This window comes from Anabas testudineus, chromosome 11, assembly GCF_900324465.2.
Source record: "Anabas testudineus chromosome 11, fAnaTes1.2, whole genome shotgun sequence".
Taxonomy (NCBI): Eukaryota; Metazoa; Chordata; class Actinopteri; order Anabantiformes; family Anabantidae; genus Anabas; species Anabas testudineus.
Window position 1 is genome coordinate 13,893,048 of NC_046620.1, and position 25,574 is coordinate 13,918,621.

General features: G+C 39.8%; 1 protein-coding gene across 2 annotated transcripts; it reads left to right on the plus strand.

Moving 5' to 3' along the window:
• The first annotated feature begins 2,974 nt into the window (after positions 1-2,974).
• Positions 2,975-24,824, plus strand: tbc1d5 (TBC1 domain family, member 5). 2 transcript variants are annotated; one of them, XM_026347662.1, is made up of 23 exons: positions 2,975-3,081; positions 9,533-9,584; positions 10,019-10,137; positions 10,805-10,862; positions 11,019-11,127; positions 11,331-11,420; positions 11,792-11,866; positions 12,446-12,513; positions 12,598-12,700; positions 13,344-13,432; positions 13,590-13,640; positions 13,796-13,865; positions 14,587-14,759; positions 14,874-15,016; positions 15,571-15,677; positions 18,900-18,985; positions 19,593-19,906; positions 20,107-20,169; positions 21,417-21,625; positions 21,844-21,943; positions 22,093-22,172; positions 22,302-22,559; positions 22,971-24,824. In XM_026347662.1, exons 3-23 carry the CDS (start codon positions 10,038-10,040, stop codon positions 23,262-23,264), a joined length of 2,640 nt encoding a protein of 879 aa, XP_026203447.1. In that variant the 5' UTR covers positions 2,975-3,081; positions 9,533-9,584; positions 10,019-10,037; the 3' UTR covers positions 23,265-24,824. The 2 variants fall into 2 exon arrangements, with proteins under 2 accessions (XP_026203447.1, XP_026203448.1); XM_026347663.1 differs by lacking the exon at positions 20,107-20,169.
• Positions 24,825-25,574: the final 750 nt, after the last annotated feature.

Genomic DNA, 25,574 nt, shown 5'->3' on the forward strand with positions numbered 1-25,574 from the left:
AACAGTATCCGTCAATGTTGTCCATGTTTGTCAGTCATACTGTATTAAACATCAGGATTTTGTTCTAAATTAAATATTAATTTGGGAAGAAATCAGTTAATGGACTAATTTAAAGTACAGTACATTATAATGTATGCTATTATATAGAATGTCACAAACCTGAAGTACATCTATAATTATTTAGAAACAGTGTTTGATTTTTTACAGCAGTGCTTAATGAATCAATAAATTGAAGTATGGATGAGTTACTTTAAGGATATCTGAAACATTCTATAAACTCCCCTTCAGATTTCTCAATTTCAAGAACCAAGTGTCCCCTGAACTGTTCATATTAGACATAAAGTATTTGTTTTGATGCATGAACTTGTAAATGTCTTTCAAAATATAGCTGCAAGTGTTACAGTGTATTTACACATCTTGTGGTTTTCATACTGTACTGATTTATCAATAGGCTTTTACAGTCATTTGTTCACATTTTGTGATGTGCACAAAGGTGTCCTATGTGAAACATTTGACAAACATTTAAAGGGCATGGTCACATTTTTTAGCAAATCTGTTTTGAAACAGTAGTAAGGCGACGATATGAAAGATTTATAGAAATCTGTTAAAGGCTGATTGAACAGGGAAAATAGTCACAGCATGTAACTACTGTTTCAGCGTCCAATACGGGCTCTTGTCTGTCTGCCTGACAGACTTGAAAAAATCTGACCCTGTCCTTTGAGGTTTATTCATGAAAGACAGCTAGACTAGAGGTTACACAGCATGTACATAAAACATTTAAACAAACGGCAGCACTTTTATCTGCACAGTCAAAGTCATAATTGTATGTTTGTGTTACTTTCATCCGTAATTATCTGATCACTTTTAAACTATTTATTGTGATGAATAGATGATTCATGTGTTTCGACAGTAAACTTGGACAGTGGAGGATTTTATACCCATACAAACTGTGACACATGATGTTTCTTTTCTCTCCAGGAAACTCAGGTTTAAAGCCTCATGTGACAGAATCTGCAGGGGAGGGTAATACAGCTGGGAGGCCAATGTGCTATTTCTGCTTTCTGACAGATAAAAGCATGATTGTTTGCTTTCTGAGCAGCATTCTTTTAGCAGATGACATTTGCACTTTGAAAATATTTGGTTGTGACGTGTCGGCAATGTATAGAACTGAATCTGGGGGAGATTTATTATCCTTGAGAGACAAGCAGAGGGATAGATGATGAGATCAGTTGAAGATCTTTAAGCTCCATTAAAGATTTAATCCATGCCTATAACGTCCACTGTATGTATTAATGTTATAAACCTACTGCTGGTGATTTCCTCTTATTTGACTCTGTCTGTGTTGATGAATTGGTGCCATTGTTTCCAGCGATTAGACAATATTCTTCTGAGCTGATCACCCGTGCTGTCTGTACCAGTGGATCTGTATTCTCTCACAGTCACATGTCCCTCAGTGCTGCCACTGTTTTCAATCTCATGTCTCTTTTCGTCTTTCTCTTCTCTTTTTCTTTTATTTTTGATGTCTACACTTCTGTTTCTAACTGGGTTTCTGTCTCTCTCCCTCTGTCCCCGCTCATATCTGTCTCCTTGGGACTTGGGATAGAGCAACATTCAAGCCCCATTTGGTCAGATTCGCTCTATAGAGTAATTCAATAAAACTATGCTCTCTTCTGTCATCTGTTTCCATGACGATACCATAGCCAGGGCCAACAAGAAGTCATGAAACCCTCATATCAGCAATATTAGCTATAATAATGATGATAATGGCGCTCTTGAAATGTCATGCCTGTGATGATGATGATGGTGATGATAATGGTGATGATGGTCATTATGACCGTTTTGTGTTAACCCCCACCACACACACACACACACACACACACACACACACACACACACACGTACACACATTGACCCATTTATGCTTTTAATGTCACCACCTGCATATTTATTTTCATATGGTCTCCTGCTTTTTCCCATCACGTCCACCGTGCTACTTTTGTTTAGTTTGTTTTTGTGGCCTTTGTTGTCTGTGGGAGCCACTTTATGATGAAGGTGTTTGTTAAAAGCACTCTACAGATAATCTTGACTTGTCTGACCTCAGAAATTGCTGCAATTAAGTCTCCATAAAACTGTCTTAATTAACCCTCATGTTGCAGAGCTCTGCCAGTATTCTTGCTTATTCATGATGTGTTTTATTTCTCCTTTGTGGTGTGCTCCACCATTGCAGTATAAATAGTTTTCAAGGCCCTTTCGGGCTTAGTTTCCACACCTGCTCCTTTCTTTCTGATTTCTATTCTTTATTTACTCACAGTCTAACTATTGTACTATAAAACATTTTTTCTTCTTTTACTATGTAAACTAGGACGCTGAAAACTCTGCATTTGTTAGAACTCTACTACCTGTCTAGGTAGTTGGACAATGAGGTATAATTGCTCATAGTTGTTTCCCAAACCTCCCTGATTGTTTTGGCACCTGACTGAGATGGACAGTGAATGCAAGTATTCAAGCACAAAGTATCTGAGTATCACATAATATGAAGTATAATCATACTTCAGTGGCTGCTATAATAGTTATTACCACATACTAATTATCAGGGGAGGTAGAATGCACAAATGCAACACTCGTGTAAAAGTGCAAACACTTGTCTAAGAAAATACTCCACTACCAGTAGAAGTACCACTATTGACCATTCTTTGCTCAAGTTGAAGTTGCTATAATAGCTCATTAAGGCATATGCACAGTACCTGTAATGCACTTAAAGTACAAGTAGATACTGCATTTAGAAAACAAGGTATTTTAAATATGAATTCGATGAAAACAAATGTACAGGTCTACTCCATAATTTGCAATAGTCCATAATGATATATATAAAAAGCAGTAATCTAGTAATTAAAAGGAAAAAAAACTGGTAACTACAGTACCTGTGCAGCTTCACCTGCAGACAGCAGCATCATCAGCCTCAGCTCCTCGGTCACATGACCAGTCAGCTGATCTTCAGCACATCCGCCTGACCCGCTTGTGTTTACAAATCGGCAGACAGTCCGATACGGCAGAATGAGGAGTCCTGCGTGATCTGAACAGGTATCTGAACCACACTGGGAGCCCAAAGCTCTCCGTTCTGTGTTAATGGTCCCATATGTGTCAACCTGTATGTGTGCGTGATTTAGGACTTAGCCTCATGGCTGAGTAGCAGCAGCTAGTGTGTCGGAAGTGCGGACGGGCCCGTGCATCGGCTCGGTTATAGCTTGCTAACAGCCAGGCTAATGTCACGTTAGCTCCACTGCTTCCTGTCGTTTCAAGTGGTATCCACCGAGCAGTGACAACGGCAGCATGTCATTGTGAGTTTGTTGAACTGGCGTAGGCTGCATTTAGCGTTATTAGCCTGAACGAGACACAAGCTAGCTTAGCTGTCGTTTTGCTCTGCACGCATCGATGAACCTTCTGGTTGTCGTAAAGAATGGAGAAAATGTCCGTAGTGGTTTGCTTGAAGTGAGCCTGGAAGCTGCCCTTTCCTAGCACTGGCCCACCCTGTCTGACAGATTCAGTGATGGGTTCAGGGGAGCACTGTTTGGCTGCACGTCAACGCAGCAGGAGTGGTTTTTAAGGCCAGTTTCAGTGCCTCCTTTCTTTTTCTTCCCCTATCTGAACTTCTATTTAATCATATTCAGACTTTTATTATGTCTACATAATGAAATACAGTATATTTGCTTCTTTTATTACAGAAATCCATTGATTTGTTTGTTCTCACATATGTAATTGAGTTTGAACACTCCCATGATTTTTTTTATTTTTGCAGGCTGAGGTATTTATAGGTAGATATTTTGCTGAGCATGCAAATAAAAACTTCCTAAACCTGCTTGATGGCATTGGCCCCTGATAAGGACTGTGAAAATGCAAATCTGGGGCTCATGCAAGCAGTGCAGAATGTACATATTATACTGAAGCTTAAATGGGGGAAAACAAAAATCAGTGAAAAGATGTGAATCCAATTTGTTTCTAGTAAATAGTACCTCTGTGAATATCTACCAACATGCTCTATGGTGGCTTTTACTGTATTAGTTTTGCACTTTTTTTTAGTTGTGAAGTCTTTCTTGTCAACAGCTACAGCTTACACGGCATTGATAGTGAGAGGAAATAGATTGTAGGTCAGTGGTGGGGAGATTTATGATGCTTGCTGGACTCAGAGGGATTTTCTTGCTTGTTCTTCTTGTACTGTAGGTTTCTCTTTAGTGAGCTTGTTGAGCTTTTTGGCTTGTGACCTGTTAAAACAAAGCTATTTCCTACCCCTCAGGGCAAGTTGCATAAATCAGTGAATTTTGAGCAGTGGTTTTTCCTCTTCCTTGTTTTATTTGAATTGTTTTCAAGGGCCTGAGAAGTTGAAATGATTAAGTAATTCGCAAATCAACAAGCTGTGTACAAAGGAAAAACGTGCCACCGCTTAGATTTTGTTATTCTGTGTGGATGTCCTGACCTTCACTTCGGAGATAAACTGCTCTCATTCTTTTCCACTTTCAATTTTCATCCCTTATCTTGTATTTGGTAAGTAAATCTGTCAGAATCCAGCAGGTTCACTGTATTTTTCCAAGATTAAAGTCCCAGGCATGTTCTCAGCCTCTTGCGGAGCATGTGACCGCGAAGGCTTCGGGCCTCTTGCTGTGTGCTGAAGTAGAGGCATGTGAGTTTGTTTAGCTGGGGTGTTTCACTTCAGCTAAACTGCAGTCTGCGTCTCCGTCTGTAGCTGCCAGTGACAGCTCGTCTCATCGCTATTTCCTGAATCCTCTAAAGAGATGGTGTTCTGATTATTTTTCTGGATCTTATCTATTATATTAAGTCTGGATTATTGTGAGAAATGGTGTCTCTCCAGTTGCACTGCAGTCAGGTGTCGCTAAATGGAAGTTCTGCAGCAATTTAGCAAAAGATTTAATACAATTGATTAATCTGGGTTTAGCTCTTGAATAGTTTGGTCTTTGTGTCTTTAGGCTAATGAGTTTGGAGCAGGCTTAAGTGTGTTTTTGAGATTTGATTTATTTATTTGTACATGAATTCAGGTCAACATGAAGATCTACAGTGCCTTTAGAAAGTATTCACCCCCTTGGATGTTTCATCCTTTTATTGACATTATGAGTCAATCATGGTCAATAGAAGTCGGCCACTTTGACAAAAACAAAACCAGAAAAATAAATCAATTAATCAATTAAATACAAATATAAAAGGTGAAATCAGCGGTGGCATTAATATTCACCCCCTTCAGGTCAGGCTGCAATCACAGCATGGAGTGAGTGCGGACAGGTCTCAATTAGACTTGCACATCTGGACAATGTAGTAGTCTCCTTCTTGCAGGGTCACCCAGTTTGTGTGGACGACCTGTTCTAGGCAGATTTAGACATGTGCCATGTTGTAAAATGAAATAGAAATTTCTTGATGAAGGGCTTCACTGAACTCCGAGGGATGTTCAGTGCCTTGGAGATTTTTTTTTATAACCATCCCCTGACTCATGCTTTTTAATGACCTGCTCTCTGAGTTGCTGGGAGTGTTCTTTTGTCTTCATGGTGTAATAGTAGCCAGGAATACTGATTAACCAGTGACTGGACCTTCCAGACACAAGTGTCTTTATACTGCAATCACTTGAGACACGTTCACTGCACTCAGGTGATCTCCATTTCACTAATTGTGAGGCTACCAGCACCAAATATCTGGGCCTCAGTTGGATAAGGTCAGTCATTTTAAAGGGGGTGAATATTAATGCAAACACGGATTTCCCCTTACATCCCCTACATTACTGTATAGAAACCTGTTTTCACTTTGACATTAATGAAGTATTTTCTGACATTTATTTGTTAAAGTCGCCAACTTTTATTGACTTTATGATGTCAATAAAAAGATGAAACATCCACGTGGGTGAATACTTTTTATAGACACTGTGTGTCTCATTTCACATTGACTATATACAGACGTGATTGAACGTTCTGATATCTTTCACTGAAGAGTCACTCTGTACCATATTTATTAAGACACGTACAATGCTTTTGAATTTCTGTGTAACATGTTACTTTTAATAATACATGAAATGAAAGCGGAATAGGCAAAAATACTGAAACCCTTAAGCAAATGTTTTTAGCTAATCCTCTGAGGTAATGACTGCACCTCTCAACTCGCAGTTTCACACACTCTTCTTGAACAAACTGCTCCAGTTCTTCCTTCCTGCAGCTGTGAGATTCAGCTCTTTGTAGACGTTGACTTGGATTTAAAACAGTGATTCAGTTTTTGGTGCTTTTAGATATACTGTATTATTTTAGTCATTATCCCACTGGAGGAGCCCTGAACTGTGACTAAGAGCTGTCCGACACTGGGCACTCTGTTTCTCTCTTTGGTCATCTTCAGATTTTATTCTGCCCTGCATAGATTTAAGGCCACTTGTGCTAGATGGAGCAAATTGACCTAAGAAATCAAGCGTGTGGTGCGATTGGATATTATTCTTTCTTGATCTCTGGGCTCTTTCGAACAAATGCAAGCTTGTTCATTTTCCACTATTCAAACTCTGTTCAGTCTGGGGTCAGTTTTTTCCTCATTTGGCCAGGAGGAGACTGGCTGGGATCCAGGTCTCCTGTCACTTCTTAATGTTATCAGATGTGGTAACAGGAACTTCAAGCTGCTTAAAAATGTTTTAAGGCGTTACCTAAAATGTACATGGCAATTATTTTGTTCCTCAGAAAGCTCCTTTTCTCTTTCTCTTGTCCAAAAACAGTGTGGTACACACAGTGATACCAAACAGAAGAGTGAGTACTTTTCTCAGTTTAAATGAGCTGAATGACATAAGACTAAAGGTATCAGCAATACTAATATATTGCAAAATATCACCATTCTTAAGGTGTAAGAGTGATTTTGCTCAGTCTTTTAGAAGATCCCTGCAGAATAACCAATAATGCAACCCTTTTTTGAACAGAAAACATGTTCATGTGTGTCAATAAAGTGTTAAGGTACAGTATGTAACCAAGAAAGTTATAGATTGAGCTTCATGTGTTGCTAGTTGGAAGTCCCAGGAACAGATCTACCTCTGAACAGATGGACTCAGTGTTATTTGTATGTTGATTTATTTATGCATTTCATTATGTATTGATTTGATTATTTTATGAAAGATTCGTGTTTTGAATTATTGAGGTGTCTCCAGGTGCTGCGGAGTAAATTATGCAGAAGCTAATTTGCCTTGATTATTATGTAGTAAAGTTAGAATGTCATTTCAACGTTGGACTGGGAGAAGTAATGAATGCAGCAGAAGGCTAAGAGAAGACTCGCTCCAGGCGAGTGTGTGCAAACACGGAGGAGCCTCGAGTCTTTTGCCCGCGTCGTCTTTCACTCGCTCACAAAGCCTTTACACACACAAGACATGCCTCATCAAAGCATGAGTTGCAGCGAGGGATCTTTGAAGGCCTCTTTAGAAACTTTAGAATGACTTTTTTTATTATTTTTTTATTTTTTTTTGGAAAGGGGGGACAAAGTGCCGAATGTGTTTACAAGCCTTTAGGGAAAAAATGTTGCTCAAAATATAATTTGACAATCTGTGCAAGGCAAATTAAAGTCAGATAGCACTAATATGAATAATTATTCTGTGTGAAGTGACTACAGTTTATAGATGTGGCTGCTCAGGAGAATATAACTCTTTGATGCCAACCTTTCAAAATCAAACTAAGAAAACGGGCTATTATTGGATGTACCTACTCAGAACATTGCTCTGTTCTTCCCTATAGTTGTGGATTAGTTACGATAATTTAATGGGATAATGTCCTTTTTATGAGGGATGGGAGGAAAAAACCCCACCGAGTGACGGAGAGCATTAGTCTTTGAGGAGAACAGATGTTTCCTAAGAAAACAGACACATACATTATGCATATGAAATAATTTCTATTTTGATGGCATGTGTGGCTGATTTATTGAGCGGTGCTCCATTCATATGGTTAATAGGTTTAAGACATGCCTTTGTTGTGTTATTTCCACAATTAATAAAGCGAAAGAAAACGTGCCACTCTGTGGAAGCGTGCTGTTGTGTAGGGCTGCATATTAGCTTAACCATATTCATAAACGTGGAATAATCCCAAGCCGGATAAACAGTGGAGGCAGAATTGATTAACCTAGATTGTGATGTTTCACGGAGAAAGTTAAACTTTTGTCAGGAGGACGTGGCTCAGGGTTTAAATCTACACCTAGTCTAGCAAGGGTTTAAATGAATATTTGCGTTTTTCTGTTTGTTTTTTTTACTGTACAATTTAAAATACGTTCATTATAATCATTATTATGACTATGATTTGTACCTAACAGGGTCTTGTACTGTATCTTTTGTTTGCACTACAGTTGTTTTGTTGTCATTATTGAATAAATTGTCCAATCTTTTTAAATAATTGACAAATGTTTTAGTCTAAAATGGTATAAAAGCTCAAGGTAATAGTGTTCATATTGGTTTGCTCAGACAATGGCTGAAATAAATCCCCTTTATAATGGCTGAAAACAGACAAAAGCAGCAAGTTCTCACATTTTAAAGGCTGGAACTGGCTAATGTTGTTCTTAAATGGATAACTTATGTTTAAATAATTAATAATTAATAATTAATTGATTATCGAAATTGGTTCTGATTCATTATCTATCAACTAAGTATGTCCCCTAGTGAATATTTCTTAGCACATGAGTACACACAGTGCTGTCTCTTTGGTGCTGTTATTCACTTCTGAAACGATTGTCCTGATTATTGACAGTTCAGTCAGCGCTGCACTGGAATGTGGCCTGATTTCTGTCCTGGTTAGATGTTATTTGTAGCTGTAACTTTAGTCAAATGGTTTTCTCCAGTACTGAAAATTACTATTTGGGTAAATTTAGATCTGTAGAATTTTCTTGATAGTTACTTGATATAGTCAGTGTTTAGTTCAGACCTAGTTCACTTCTACTGCACTTAAATTTACTTACGTCACACTAATGGCATACAGTAAATGTTAGTACTCTTCTCCTCATGTTATTTCTTGTATATTTATTCACTCTTGTAGTACTAAATGTTTCACTATGTGATTTTGATCTGTTTTGGTAATCGTACAGTACCTCATGCAGGATATTATGTGTCCAAAAGACACATAATAGACAGTCTTCTGCAGACTGGATGACCTTATTGCATCAGAGTAATTAATTAATTAGTTTAACCTCATGAGCATTATATATCACTCTGAGTATTGTGGAACATCAGACAGCTAAAGAACATCTCTCACCTGAGTTGTAATCTTCTGTTTGGTCATCACACTACAAGAAAACCACAAGCTTAACCAAAGTTCCCAATAGCAATTAGTAGTAATTGTCTTCATTAGTACATGTGTGTATGTTTTATTTTGGTGCAATGTTCTATAGTGAATTTGACGACATCTGAGGTTACAAGATGACTTTTATGTAAAGTTTTAATTTTCCTCTTGACTTTAATGGCACCTAAATAATTGTTGGTCCTTTTCAGACCCTCATGTGCTGAAGATGCTTAATTCATTATTGTTCCTTCTCTTTCCAGAGTCATTCTTTTCTTCTGAGTCTTGGCTGAGGAGAATCACAAGGCCGTGACAGTAAGTACTGACATTAATCAGTTGATTGTTAGTGTGTGTGTGTGTGGGTGTGTGTGTGAGTGAGAGTGTTAGGGTGTTGATTGTTGGTTACTAGCAGAGAGAGTTAACTGATTGCAAGAGCTAATTTTTAACAGTGCCTTTCTTTGGAGAGGTTAGATGTCAGGGTCAACTAGAGACCAACATTAGGCCAAGAAGACTTAAAAGAGACAAAGTCTCTGATTGAAGGTCAGTCTCTTTATCAGTAGATGTGAGTAATTTTAGTGGAAACCAATGCTTTATCACTGGGACAACAGGACAACATGGCGCGAGACAACCAGCAAAGATTTGTTTGCTGTGTTGTCAGTCACCTTAATAAATGTTGTCTAGGTATTGTGATTTTATTTTTATTGTGAGACTTAACTCTTTTTTATTTTTTTAATTTCATTATTTTCTAGGTCCAGCTGTGTCGTGGTCATGCAGCACCCCAATTTCGAGACTCGCCACCCACTCCAGACAGACGAGCAGCAGGAGACGGGTTTCGATCCACTACACAATTTCAACAAAAACCGCAGCAGTATGTCAGCTCTCATTACATTACATACAGTCTGTGTCAATGCTAAGGTTGGATTTTCAAGGATGTAGACTCTTTTGTATTATTACTGTTCTTGGGTCCTTGTACTGCCAGTTAACAGGGCAGACTGTAAGAGTCAGTCACACCAAGTTGAACGACTAGATGGGAGTAAAGATATGAAAGTGTAAAGAAATGTGAAGTGTGAGTCACAGATATGTCTGGCAATGCCGCGGGGTAGTGTGTGTTTTTTATATCTTTATGTGTTCGTGTGAGAGAGAGAGAAGATGCTGGCATGTTGTGGATCTGATGAATATTTATGCTGAGAGTCCCAGTGGAATCATCTACTCCTGTAACTAATGTTGATAGACAGCTTTCTGACTTGAATACATGTTCACCTGCAGGCCAAATTAGACTTATTACTGCCAATAAAGACCAAGATGAGTACTTTCTGCCATCACTTTGCATCCTTCTGGCCCTTTCCTGTCTCTTGCATGACTTGAAAATGTCAAAATGTCAGTCACTGGTCATAAGGAAGCAGTAGAAAGTCTGTCTTATTGTGATTACGAGAGTTGTCAAAGGTTCTGTTTTTGTTGGAAGTCCTGTGTTCGATTTCACTCCTTTTCACTGGTTGTTTTACATCTCCCCCTCATGGTTTGGTCTGTTTTAACAGGAGGATCGTTTGACAGCAGCAGTTACTCACAGCCCCAGTCAACCTTCCTCTCATACAGGTGAGAGTTTCCAGTATTTTCTTGTGAGCATACCGCAAACTATTGGCCCAGCTTCCTGGTTTACTACTGGATGACACATGAGGTGGAATACTGTTCCCAATTTAGGTTGAGAAGCTCATAAATCTCCTTGTCCTCTGTCTCCTCTCCCCATTGCAGGAAAGAATGGGACGACTTGTTCCTCAACAGTAATTACCTGGCCAGGATCCGGCAGGCAGGCATCAACGGTCGACTGAGGAGCAGCCGCTTTCGGAGCGTATGCTGGAAGGTAACTGCCAAATGGATCAAGCAGTCCTATCGAATTTGATTAGAGGGGCTTTGGCACTTTCACTGCCTTGGAAAAGATGGAAGTTCTGGCAGCTTGCAGGATGTTTTAGTGGAAACACAGCATCGTAGAGCTTAGTATTGAAATAGTCAGTTCTCTGCTTCTGAGGAATTCATGAAATAGCCTGTGTAATGTGTGTCTGTCAGTTGTACCTGGAGGCTCTTCCAGAAGACAAGGAACAGTGGATCAACAAGACCAAGGAGCTGCGGGCCCAGTATGAGAAGATCAAAGAGATGGTGAGGACATTATGGCTTAAAGAAGTGCCTTGATAGGTTTACTAGGCGAAATGGTTTTGGTCATTGTTTAATCCTGGCTGTGGCCTACTTCAGTAGTGGAAAGGCCTCCTCACGCTTACTCTGCCTTTGCCTTGTACCTTGTGCTTCAATTTTAAGTCGCTTTGGATAAAAGAGTCTGCTAAATGATTAAATGTAAAAGTAAGTGTAAACTTTCACAGATCTTCCAAATAAAATATAAGTTGGTCAGGTACACTATGTTACTGTAGTGAGGGAAACTCAAGTCACAGTATGGTCTTGAATTTCTGAACACTGATCTTTAAAATGTTGGAATTGATGACTGTGCTTCTTTCGTGTGTGTTTGTGTGTCTCAGCACATCACTAACCCTCGCAAGGCTGCAGGCCAGCAGGACCTGGTGGTCAACAACCCGCTGTCCCAGGATGAGGGGGTGAGTGAATGAGTGTATGTGCAATTATAAAGCCACTTGCATTTTTTTTTCACTTGCATCCTAACATTTCTGCTTGGGGTGTGACATACTTGTAATTACATGCTGTCCAGCTGTTTCACTATTCGTTATTATTTTAAATGTATTGCTAGTGTAACTTCAAGTCAGTACACAGCAAAATGTCAAACCTTTAGACAACAATACTACAATATAGTATATGAAGAATGTACAGGTTTGAACTGGGATGTCCCTTAAATGAACTCAATACTAAAACTTTATTTTCTCTGTTGGTGTTTGAGATACATAAGTCAGACACAAACTGCAGCAGCAGAAACATAACAAAGGTGCTAGTCACTACAGGAATTCTGATTGCAGTTAAGCTGTGTACAGCCCTTAATGCCCAGTTCCAATTTGCTTATTAAGAACTGACCTTTTTGTGTGTTGAAGGTTCATAATCATGTTTGTAAGTAACATTGTTGAGGTCTAAAACTGCCACACGTTCACAGATATACCTGAAATGTGAAAGGCTGGATAGAGTCTTCTATTTCTGACTCTTTTCTTTTTTTTCTCTCTTTTCTCCAGAGCCTGTGGAATAAGTTCTTCCAGGATAAAGAACTGAAGGGGATGATCAAACAGGACGTGTTGAGAACGTTAGTGTCACTGCTACAGTTTATTTATTTATTCTGTGCCAAAAGAGCAAAAAGTAAACAATTTCTTTTTTCCATTTTCATAAGGTTCCCAGAGATCTGTTACTTCCAGGACGATGATGTGAGGACCAAGCTGACGGACATTCTTTTCTGTTATGCCAGAGAAAACGAGCAGCTACTGTATAAACAGGTACACACATTATCCCAACGACTCGATCGCTGCGGTTAAACAAATCTTATAAATGATACACTGATCTTTAGCTTTACAACCGAGTTTTAGTTGATCTCATTGGTCATAATAGTCCAGCTCTCAGCCCCTGTCACAATCGCTTCTTAGTTCTAGCCCAGTAAAGAGTTGGTGCCAGCCTGGAAGCAGTTTTCCTAGCCGAGAGCAGGTTCTCTGGCTGTCAAAACACAAAGAACTGTTTCAAACTTTAGCAGTAGCTCCAAACCCTCCCTGGAACTGGCTTGGTGGAAATGGGGTATCAGTGTCGATTTTGTGTGTGCGTGTGTGTATGTTGGCTCCTCGGTGCCCAATGAGCTCAGACAAAAGAACAAAATGCCTTTGTAACCTAATCATTATCGCTGTCTGTAACAGGTGCCAGCAAATGAATAGACGGCTAGTACAGCTTGTTTTTTTGCAAACTAGAAGTGACACATGGCCGGGCAGTAGCTAACAATATCTAAATTAAATCTGTCATCATAGATTAGAAACCTCGTGCATCACTATTAAAGAAAGACTGACCACAAATGAACCATATTTTCTTTCTCTCCGCTGCCCTCTCGCATCTTACACTCCTTCTACCTCTGTCTCTGTCTGTCTCGGACTATAGGGGATGCACGAGTTGCTGGCTCCAATTGTGTTTGTGCTGCATTGTGACCATCAGGCCTTTCAGCATGCCAGTGAAACTGCCAGCCCCAGGTCAGTTCCTTATAGCTGTGAAACTGAATAGTTTGCATTTTAGTAGCTATAAATGTCTTCAGACCTGTCCCTTTTTTTCAGTAGCTTGTATGCAGTGTGAATCCTGAATTAATTTAGGGAACTTGTCAAATCAGAAGGTATCTTTTTGTCTTCACAGTGAGGAGATGAAGTGTCTGTTGAACCCAGTGTACCTTGAGCATGATGCCTAGTGAGTACCTTCTTAGTAATTGTCTAATGTTCTCATCCTGCGTGCCCAGCATGAAAAGTTTTATAACTTTTTAAAGTCGCATTCTTTCTTTTCCCATAATGAATCTCCATCTCTTTCTCCCTTCCACACACTCACATTTACAACTCCATCTATAGTGCCATGTTCTCGCAGCTGATGGAGACAGCTGAACCGTGGTTTTCCAGCTTCGAGAGGGAAGTGAGGAAGGTCAGTTGGACATGAAGGACCGCTACTGACAATACAATTACAACAGCTGCCATTGGCTAGTAGCATAATCATGAAGACATGACATTATGCTTAATACACTGATGTCAGGCTATTTATAAGTCGTCATCCTTAAGATTTCACTCTTGGTTGATTTGGACACCTTTGGTTACCATGGTAACAGCAAGTGCAGTTTAATAATACAACAAACTCTAACAACTGCCTGTTGCTGCTCCTTCGTCAAGTCAAGTCAGCATTTTTAAGCATATATAAGCAGAACTCGGCTCTATTGCGTACGGGAATAAATGTTGTGACATTTCAGAAGCTTATCAAAACAATGCCACGGCGAATGCGTCCTGTAATCAAAGCTAAAAATGAAATATTGGTGTGATTCTTTTATTTATTTTTTATTTTTGGATTGGCAGTGTATAAAGATGGTGGATCCCAAAATGGGATTTACTTTCACAACAATCATAAGAATTACAAAAAAAAACTACAAAACACTTTTTTTTTTTTTAAGTTGTTTTTGATATCTAGCAAAAACCTTCATATTTAGTAGTAAATCGTACTTTTCTACAAACTAAGACAGTCGTATAAGACAGCCTCTAAGAACTTTATTTCTTATAATATATGTGGTGCATTTCTATGTAATGGCCAGAGATGCTGCTAATTGATTGTTATTATATGATGGCATACCAATTTTTATAATGATCTACCCCTTCAGGGCAAGGAAGAAATGCTGACCAGCATCCCATTTGCAAGGCCCCAGGATGCAGGGCCATCTGTTGCCATAGTGACCAAAGTCAACCGTATCCAGGACCAGATGGTGAAGAAGCACGATGTGGAACTACACATGCACCTCAACCGGCTGGAAATTGCCCCACAAATCTACGGCATGTCAGTATTAACCCATTGAGTTCTGTGTGTGTGTGTGTGTGTATGTATCTGTAATACTTTTCCTCCCCCCGTACACAGATACAGTTATCTCATCTATCTCTTTGTGTCCTTCAGCCGATGGGTACGTCTGCTGTTTGGCCGTGAGTTTCCTCTGCAGGACTTGCTGGTCGTGTGGGACGCTCTGTTTGCTGACAGCATCACTCTGGACTTGGTGGACTACATCTTTGTGGCCATGCTGCTCTACATCCGGGATGCTCGTATGCTCCATTTATTTACTGAAATAATCCAATAAGAACACCATGTGTTGTCTTTGTAGCATGCTGTTTCATAAGAAACAGTTAACTGGAAGAATGTGATTTACTCCACCTCATTTAATCTGATGGAGTCATATTGCTTTAAATAGACTAGACTAGAGTACAGTATGCATGCATACAGACAATGTGAGATGTGCTGAAACTCACATCTTTTTGTAGGACACTGAATCTCTGGTGCTGTAGAACAGCTGACAAGAAAACAAGTATACATTTGCACCATGTGTGCTGGATGAAGAGTGTTTTTTTTTTTTTTCATATGCGAAACTAGTTATTTTAGGAAGTAGAAGTGCATTCTCAGATACATCAGTTGAAAAAGGAAGTAAGTTTGTGAGTGAGTGAGTACAAGTCCCATACTTAAAAGGTTTCATTTTAAATCCAAACAATGATCATGTGTGAGCGGCCTTTTATTTAAAACTGACTAAGAGATGCAGGTGACATTGTAGATTAGTGTCCACTCAGTGTCACTAATGCTGTATTTGTTCATGTGTCTGTTTTAGTCATTGCTAGTAACTTCCAGACCTGCCTGGGCCTGCTAATGCACTACCCTCCAATAGGAGACATCAACTCTTTGCTGCAAAAGGCTCTGTTCCTCAGAGACCCCAAAGTAAGCAACCACACTAGCATAATTAATTTGTAGTGTTGTACTTAATTTTTTTTTTTTTTACTCTTATTTGACCACGTCCTGCTGTGTGTGGTGTTGTAACCACTTTCATTCTGCCTCACTGGTCACAAGTTAAAATGGAGAAGAGAAACTTTCACACGGATAATGAAATACATGTATACATGTTTATGGAGCCATAGTTTGGTCTTACTTTGACAACTTATGCTTATATTATTTATTAATTACAGCATAGCAAACAATGAGCTAACAGAATCAATTTCATTTTCTGGAGAGACACAGGAAGATTTGCAGAAGTGAAAATACTCAAACACACACAAGAAGTGTGGTTTATGCCAAAAGGTCTTGCAGCTTATTACACTGTGAAAAAATGCTTAGGTGTTTCTAAAAAGTGTAAAGCTGATAGGTGGCAAAGGTTTCAGTTCCTCACATTTCAGTGGTTATACAGTCTATAAATGAATTCAGAGCACAATTAATAAGAGAGGGTTTCACAGTTTTACTATACATTTAATTAACTTGCATTGGTAAGGCCTCGAAAACCAAATTGCAACAATCAAGTAGGGGACGACCTGAAGCATTACAATGATGTTAGAGATCAGGATTTGGACAGTTGCATCACTGTTTCACCCAGGATGCCTTAAATATCAAAACATCACACATTACAAACTGAGATGGTGTGGGAAAAGTAGGAAGTGCTGTTGAATGTGTTGTTGAAACAAAACAAGATGCCCATTTAGTCCCAGTGGTTGTTTAAAGACGTCATAAAAACTAAACTTGCTGAAGCTGTCTACCAGGTTTGTTTAGATGCGTGGATTGGCATGTTGTTTAATTTACAGATTCTGGACAGGAAAACACAGAAGTTGCTAAAAATGATGTTGCTTAATTGGGGCAGCTCATTTCGATTGCAATAACACAGTTGTCATTTGTAACGTTAGACTCTTGTGACTGCAAGAAGGTGGGACAGGGTTTTTCCTTTGTTTCAACAGTGAATATTCGTTGGCTAAATAATGACAAATGTCAGTTTACAATCAAATTTAATTTAATAATCACTGAAGTTTTAGTGCCTTTTTTAGGGGGATGCTGTGCCTATAAAAAATATTCACCCCCTTGGATGAATATTATTAATGTCAAAGTGAAAACAGGTTTCTACAAAGTAATCCGTGTTTGCATTAATATTCAACCCCTTTGAAATGACTGACCTAATCCAACAGAGGTCGAGATATTCGGTGCTAGTAGTCCCGCAATTAGTGAAATGGAGATCACCTGAGTGCAGTGAATGTGTCTCAAGTGATTGCAGTATAAAGACACTTGTGTCTGGAAGGTCCAGTCACTGGTTATTCAGTATTCCTGTCTACCATTACACCATGAAGACAAAAGAACACTCCCAGCACCTCAGAGAACAGGTCATTGAAAAGCATGAGTCAGGGGATGGATATGAAAAAAATCTCATCAATCATGGCGCTGAACATCCCTCGGAGTTCAGTGAAACTAAGAAATGGAAGGAACATGGCACATGTCTAAATCTGCCTAGAACAGGTCGTCCACACAAACTGAGTGCCCGTGCAAGAAGGAGACTACTGAGATAGGAGAGACTGTACATACAGCAACTGTATCCCGTGTTCTTCACCAGTCAAAGCTTTATGGGAGAATGGCAAGGAGAAACCCACTGTTGAAGAAAAGTCATGTTAAATCACAACTGGAGTTGCCAATAGGCATGTGAGAGACTCCGTGGTCCAGTGGAAAAGGGTTCTTTGGTCTGATGAGACCAAAATGTCCATCAGACACAAAACTATGTTTGGCGCACACCAAACACTGCACGTCACCACAAACACACCATACCCAGTGTGAAACATGGTGGTGGCAGCATCATGCTGTGGGGATGCTTCTTGGTAGCCCTGGAAGGCCTGTTCAGGTAGAGGGTAAGATGAATGCAGCAAATTATAGGTCTATACTGGAGGATTTATTCAGTCGGCAAGACAACTACGGTTTTCCAGCAAGACAATGACCCAAAGATACAGCGAATGCTTGGGTCATTGGTTTGGTTTACCGACAACAGGGTGAAGGTCCTGGAGTGGTCGAGTCAAAGCCCAGATCTCAATCCAATAGAGAATTTGTGGATGGACTTGAAAAGGGCTGTTCACACCCGATCCCTACACAAACTGACAGAGCTTCAGCAGTTTTGCAAAGAAGAATGGCATATAATTCCAGTGTCCAGATGTGCAAGTCTTACTGAGACGTATCCACACAGACTCCATGCTGTGATTGCATCTACTAAATACTGACCTGAAGGGGGTGAATATTAATGCAAAAACTGATTTCACCTTACATATTTTTATTTAATTGACATTACTTTGTAGAAACCTGTTTTCACTTTGACATTAATGAGGTATTTTTCTGACATTTATTAGTCAAAGTCACCAACTTTTGACCATGACTGATTTATAATGTCAAAAAAAGGAGGCGAATACTTTATAGGCACTGTATGTGCAGAGGCTGCATGCTACGTACGCAAATGCTCTTTTTTCCAAGTTGTGTTCTGACCTTGTGTACAGACAACAACTACGTGCTCTGTGAATGAAGAGTGTAATTGCCAGAATCATGATCATAAAACAGTTCTGAAATTTAAAACATTTAAACATTTAAAATGTTGAGGATCTATCTAAATAAGAATTGTAATTGCTTTCCTTTTACCTTCAGTATATTTTTCCTGATACGCACATTTGCTCTCTCATTTCACTCATATTCTGTTTTGCACACACACACTTGTTCGCTGTCGGTCTGTTACAGTGCATGCTTCTCTTTAGCTTTACATGTAACGCCGGTCATCGAAGAGTGCGTGCGTGAAGTCTGACAGCATCACTTCTTTGACCTTAAGTCATCTGAAAAAAGAAAATTAAAAAAAAAAAAGTCACTGACCCATACACCAAAGCACAACAGCTCATCACACTTCTGTGATGTTCACGTTTTCCCCAGGTGAATAAGCACGTCCCACCACGTCCACATCATGGTTAACAGCTGGCGGGGCTGCACTGACTCAGAGACATCAATGCACACGTGTCGGCTTGTTTACGTACATAGAGTAAAAGATGCTTGGTTGACTCGTTCGCTCTTTTTTTTTTTTTTTAAGTTGCTTTGTTTGTCACGCACAGCCGGGACTTTTGTTCTGATGTTTTCATGTGCTAACAAAAAAAAAAATACTTGTTGTAGAACAATCCGCGACCTGTCAACTACCAGTTCCAGCAGAACCTGGATTACTACAATACAAGAGGAGCCGACCTGATGAACAAGACACGGTAACGCACAAGCACGGAACTGTTCGTCTCACTTTAACACACAGACACTGCATTAGTCAAGTGTTAACGGCACTTTGAAACAGTCTTTTTTATTACACAGAGAGTTTGGGTGTAGTTTCACTTCGAATGAAACACAACTTGTAGACTTCTACGGTGCCTGGGAGATGTCTGTAGTGGTCACAACAGATTTCAGTCTTCAGCTGTTTTTACATTGGAAAACATTTGGATTTGTACTGACTGGCCCTCCAGCTTGATTCTTTGTTGCTTGGTCTGAATTCTTGTAGTTTACTGACCGTCTCCGAGTCATGTCACATTTCACCAACTGATTTAAAATCAGCTTCCATTCATTTGATTGATGTATAAAATTAGACTTAGTGAGACCTGATTAAGGTTGGAAGTGAACAAAAAATAAAACCCTGCACTATCATTGGCCCAACTTACGCAACTTAATATAAAAAAATAATGCAGTTTAATTGTTCAGGTTTCTGCCAGGTAAACCTACACACATAATGGGTAGTTTTGGTAGATGTGAGTAGACAAGCATCTACCAATTTGAATGTAAAGGGGATCTGTAAGCCTTTGCTGTGTGTTCAATTTGTTTTTCTAGTTCTGGTTCCATTACAAAAGCAGCCCCACTCAACATCAACAAGGTTTCCAGCAGCCTGCTGAACTTCGGCAGGAAGCTCATCTCACCGGCTATGTCAAGCGGGTCTGGCGGCGTCTCGTCGGCCAACAACGAGGTTTACTCCTCCTCTTCGTCCTCCTCGTCCACTTCGCCCGCCTCGGCTCCTGTGCCCACCCTGGCTCACCCGTTGGCTGAGCCCCCATCAGGGCACGCTCCAGCGCAGACACACAGCCACGCGCAGACTCAGCACCACCGCCTGCTCAAGTCTGAGAGCATGCCTGTCCATCTCAGCAAAGGTGAGCAGCAGGACGCGCATGGCTTGAGATTTGTTTTAGGACAGCGTTCTGCCTACCAGCTGCTAATTAGCATAATTTTCTTTGGCAGTGGGCAGAACTGGTGAATTAACTGCATGTACACATTAACAGGTTATCAGAAAATCTCAAAACAGACCCTTTGTTTGTGCGGCAGCATCCGCTTTGACTCTCCTATCTGTTAGATGTAGTTTCAGGTGGAGTGTCTCAGGTCTCTCTCCCCGTCCAGACTCACACTGACACACAAGGTAACTGCTGCCATGACAACCCGCTTGTGTGCCGCCCCCACATTTGTCCATATCTGTGTCACTGCTGTCCATCTCATGTTTGGTCATCTGTTCCTGCTGCTTAGTTAGCTGTGGAGATGTAATTCTGTTCTCTAACCAGCAGAGGGAGATCACCCCTCGTCACATAGTGGGAATAAACCTGATACAGGAAAATCATGAATATGTTGTGATATGACTGCTGCCAGCACTATATGCTTTGGTTTTTATATCGCAGTGGCTATGAATGTTCTAGTTGTCTGTGTGTTTGCAAACTTGCCTGTTTTCTTTGCATTTACAGTGAAATCCAAAGAAGAAATAGTTCCCTTTTGTGTTGCTTCTTCTCTGGAGCCTAGAATAATTGCAGGCTTGCCGTTTTTAATTACAATCAACTAATACACTAATAAATGAAAAATGCTATTGTAAATTGATTACTCAAATTTGCATTTAAATGATGCATTAATGAACATCATTCCCAGAGCTGTGCCAGCAGTTCTGATTGGCCTCACTCTACACATGGCTCCATCACAAATAACAGCTGGCCAATCAGAACTCCCGCTGCTGCTGCTGCTCCGTGGGTTGGACTATTAATTATTAGGTGGTACACATATTTACAGTAATTACATGGAAAATATAAAAGTTAATGCAGGAAACAAAATGACAGGCACATTTATTAGTATTATTATATTTATTAAAAAAAAAAGTAAAAAATAAAATGCATCTCCTAATTCAATATATAAAGACAGAATAAGGACACCAAATTATTAATTGGCCAATTTATTCATTTATTTCTCACTTTGAGTTGATTAATGCATCATTTAAATGCAAATTGAATCAATTTATGCTTGCTTTTTTTATAATTTAACAATTTCTTGATTATAATTAAAGAAATCCATAATTATTCAATGGCACACCCCGGGCTTCAAATTCCTGTCTTACCCGTCTGCTTCTTAATTTAGATATTAGAAGATGTGAACCTTAAAATATCATTACTTTCTTAGTACTTGCAGTATTTATTGGATTGTGCTTCTTCTTATAACAATCCTAAGTAGCAGTTTTATCCAAACTTCTTAAGGTCCACTTGTTAGTAGGACCGTGTAATTTGACATACACATATCAAATGATCTGATGTATCCCCCAGTGTGTTGTAAAATTTGACACGGTTTTAAAATCTTTCTTGTTTTAAAAAAAATTACATCATACTCATTCTATTTTCTGCCTCCCGCTCTCAGGACAAAGCTCCAGGACAGTCAGCTCTTCGCCCAGCATAGAAAGCCTGTCTGGTGGGCGGGTTCAGTCCACCGCCTCCCCACCTCTTCCTCCTTCTAGAGGCAGTGATGTCAGCACTTCATCCCCACCCCTCTCTGCCACCAAGAAAGAATCCTTCTTCAACATCACTCGCTCTCGCTCCCACAGCAAGACCATGGGCAAAAAAGAGATGGTAAGGTCTGCTACGTGTTTCAGTAACTTTCACTGTCAAATTCTTTTTCTCTGTTCTCATCTTCTCTCACAGTTTTATCGTCTTTAATGCTTCCTATGTGGATTTCCTTTCTTTTTTTTTTTTTTTTGCTCTTTACCCTCTGTTACCAAAGTCCTTCTTGTTTTTATCCACCATGCGAACTGCTAACATGTCTTCATGTGTGTTTGTTTGATAAACAGGAGGAAGACCTGGAAGCCCAGATTTCTTTCCTGCAGGGTCAAATCAATGACCTGGAGGCCATGAGCAAGTACTGTGCCAAGATGATGAACACACACATCTGTGAGTTCTTCTCCGCATGGTCAAGTGACTCTGATCATTTTCATGACCTTAATGTTGATTCTAATGTTTTAAAAGCAATTGGTAGAATATCTATTATGTGTCTCTGTCATTGATGGCTGGTTATGTGACTGCTTAATATGTTTTCATAGGTAAGATCCAAGAAGTGATTCTGCAGGAACACCTGCAAAAGGAGGATGAGGTCCTTGTCTCACTGGCTGGACTCAAACAGGTGAACGAGAGCATACAGACTGAATGATGGATGAATGAATGTTAATATTTTTTATATGCTTTCGTAACAATTATCTGTCATCTCTGTTTGTTTCTTTGACATCTGATTGTGGCTCTTTTTTTCTGTCAGATCAAAGACATCCTGAAGGGGGCACTGCGCTTTAACCAAAGCCAGCTGGAGGCTGAGGAGAACGAGGAGATCACCATCGCAGACGATCACTACACTTCAACGGCGGCTGCTGAAGGTGCCATGAGTCTGAACAGTCACCACAGTGGCCAAGAGCAACAGGGCGGCAGCAAACGGGGTCGGGACTCTGATCTGGACGGTAGTGTCAGCACGGACGAGAAAGAAGAGGATGAGCAGCCGATGACCCCACCTGAGCAACAGGTTAATGGTCGATATAAAAGTTAATGCACCTGATCTCATTGTGCGCTGTCAGCAGCTATATGCTATTAACTACAATTTAAGAGAGGATTAGTTGTCAGTTTGATTGTTTGACCTCTTGATCCTGTGTTCAGCATCTTTAAATCCGATCATTTTTATCCCAATAAATTATGCTCTTTGTGCATAAAACAATCCAGTGTTTCTATCTGAATTTTATTGTTTGCAGGATTAGACCACATGACACTAAATCTCCTCCCTTAGGAATGAAACCAGCCTAGAATGATTCTGCATAATGAAAATGTTGATTCACACCTCCCCTCAAATCCAACCTTTGTTGCATTTTAACACATTGAAGAGATAAGCAGCATAGAACTATTACACAGGCTTGGTTCACAGTGCTTGTCCTGTGCGCAGGTGGCGTCTTCCCTCTGCTCAGACGGTAAGAACTGGGACGACTACATCCTCGTGTCCCAGGATGGAGACCTGCAAGCGGCCGAAGGAGGAGCAGCAGGAGGACGTGCTGCAGCTGAGCGCACGCCACCAATCAGGCGAGGGCGCGGCTTGGTGCGAATGGAGCCTGAGGGTGCGCCTGGAACCTTCCACGACCCCCTGATGGCTGGGACCACCTCTGGCTCCTCTAGTCCAGATGACGGCTCCACCCACAGCAAGGACTCTGATTTTACCATTGTCAACCCAAATGACCTGTGAACAAGCAAATCACCTCTCTCCTCCTCTTATACCTGTATCATATCCAATACAGAGGGTGTGATAGAAGAAAACTGACTTGGGGTCAGAGTGGGGAATCTGCAGTTTTTTGGTGGCACTCCACCTGATCTGCTGTTGGCTAAAAAATTGCACATGTGGACTGTGACACTTCCAGTCACAGAAAACTTATACTCTGTCTCTTTAACTGTCATCTGTGCCACTTTAGTCCAGTTTAAGCTGACGCTGTATGCTATCTCCTTTACCTAATGCCTGCCTCCTCATTACGTTAGATCATGCCCCTTATTTAACTGTAGTGCCCTGTTCTGCAGAGCGAGGGCGCTCTTTACCTGCGTACCCAGTTACTACAATTTTTATTCTGAGTTGAACCTCAAAATTGCAATTTACTTTCAGGGGAGGATCCCCTCCCCGTGAGCTTACTGTAAAGATTCGGACTTTGATACTCAGTTTATTCTGAATAGTGGAGATGTGGCCATACCTCTACATGTCTTCTGTCTGTCTGTCTGTGTCCCTACAGAGGAAGCTCTCTTCTCTGATACTTAAAGGAAAGAAGGACGTTGTCCTCCCATCAGTTGTCAAGGGCAGCTTTCTCCCCATCCTAAACCAGTGCCTCTGACCATTAATTGTCTCTCAACCAAACAAAACCTGACTCTGTGATCTTATTCTTTCTTTTTCTTTTTTCTTATTTTTTTTATTTTTAATGGTTTTAATCCTTAGATCTATAGTTTGCTGGATAAAATGATTAAATTATGGAGTAAGTTTGTTTATTTTTTCCTTTTCTTTTTAAAAACTGATTCTAAGATGGACATTTTAATGTGGTAAATTGACATGTTTTCATTTCTCACTTTACTATGGAACTGTTCTGTTCTTATCCCGTGGAAACCATGTAAAACAGTGCCCACAAAAAGAATGTCTCTCTAGCTGCCCATTTAGCGTAATTAGACCAATAAAACTACATTGCTCTTGCTACAAGTTAATGTTACTGTCTCTGAGGAATTATATCTTTCGTTTTTATTACACCGATATAAATGTTTTGTGTAAGTTTCAAGCCTGCACAGTTCGTATGCATTTATACTTTACAATAAGTGACAGCCTATTACATACATTCAGACAAAACTAATGCAAAAGGCAAAAAGGTCTAATGTAACAGTCCTGTAATGAATACGTTAATAGTTTCATGCAGAGTACTTTAGAGAGGTGTTGGTTCAACTGTAAAATCATTTTGGAAAATGTAGTCTGTGCTGCCGTTTGTGGAGTTAGAGCTCATATCATAATAACAATACATTTCCAACATCACCACAAACTACATCTTCCAAAAGGGCCATAAAGATAAATCAATACTACTACAGGTGGAGCAAACGCCGAACAGCATCGCCTTTGTGAGGGAGGATGTACTGTAACTGCTGAATTAGACTGCAGTGGCCTTGAGGATTTTGTTTGACAAACTCTTATGTTGCATCATACCATTATCAAACCAAATGTAGATGTCAAGGTTCAAATTTTATCCTTTACTTTAGAAAATACATTTGAGAAAACATTATGCAGCATCTCATCAAAAAACCTAACCTCTAACCTATAGCTTTTGTTGCAGTAGTACATGGACTTTGAATTTTCTCAATTATCACACAATCATAATTTCAATTTTTTCTTCTCTTTTAGTTAATGTGGAAAATAATCCATAAAATGTTTAAAGGCCACAGCCGCAATGACACCACAAATGTGATATTCATGTCTTATATATAAGTCAGAGCACCAAAATTGTTAGGATAAATCCTCTGGGGACCATGATCCTGACAGTCCTTCCAATAATTGTTGACGCATCTTGGTCTGTACTGAACTAGTGGACTGAATGATAAAATAACCAATACTGTCATCCTTAAAGGGTCATACTGTGCTGCTTTTATTTATTTTTATTTTTTTTATTTTAATGCTCTGATATTGCATATATACTTCTGGGAAGCTGAGTATCCTTATTACAAAGTCAAGGGTCCAAAGCTTGAGGGGAACACGTTTGCATGCTGGCTAGTAGTGGGTCCTAACTCACACATTAAGATCAGTTTATCTGTTTATCTGTTTACAGCACTTCACAGACAACTGTTTTCACAGCCTGCCCTAGTATACAGCAGGGTTTTCAGCTACATTGTTACTGAAGGATGGTGCTGTTCCAACTGAGCAGGTGGAGGAATTGGGAACAGGTAAGTTAAAATATACCTGAGATATTGTTTTATATCCGTTCATTTATTACTTGCTGATAGTTGTCCCATGTGTTATTCTACAATGCAGCACTCAAAATCT

What these genes read in the sequence shown, in the direction of transcription:
- tbc1d5 (XM_026347662.1), top strand. Translation starts at nt 10,038, where the DNA reads ATGCAGCACCCCAATTTCGAGACTCGCCACCCACTCCAGACAGACGAG. An exon ending in TTCGGAGCGTATGCTGGAAG is followed by an intron (nt 11,128 to 11,330) that starts GTAACTGCCAAA and finishes TGTGTCTGTCAG; the next exon opens with TTGTACCTGGAGGCTCTTCC. An exon ending in AAACAGGACGTGTTGAGAAC is followed by an intron (nt 12,514 to 12,597) that starts GTTAGTGTCACT and finishes CATTTTCATAAG; the next exon opens with GTTCCCAGAGATCTGTTACT.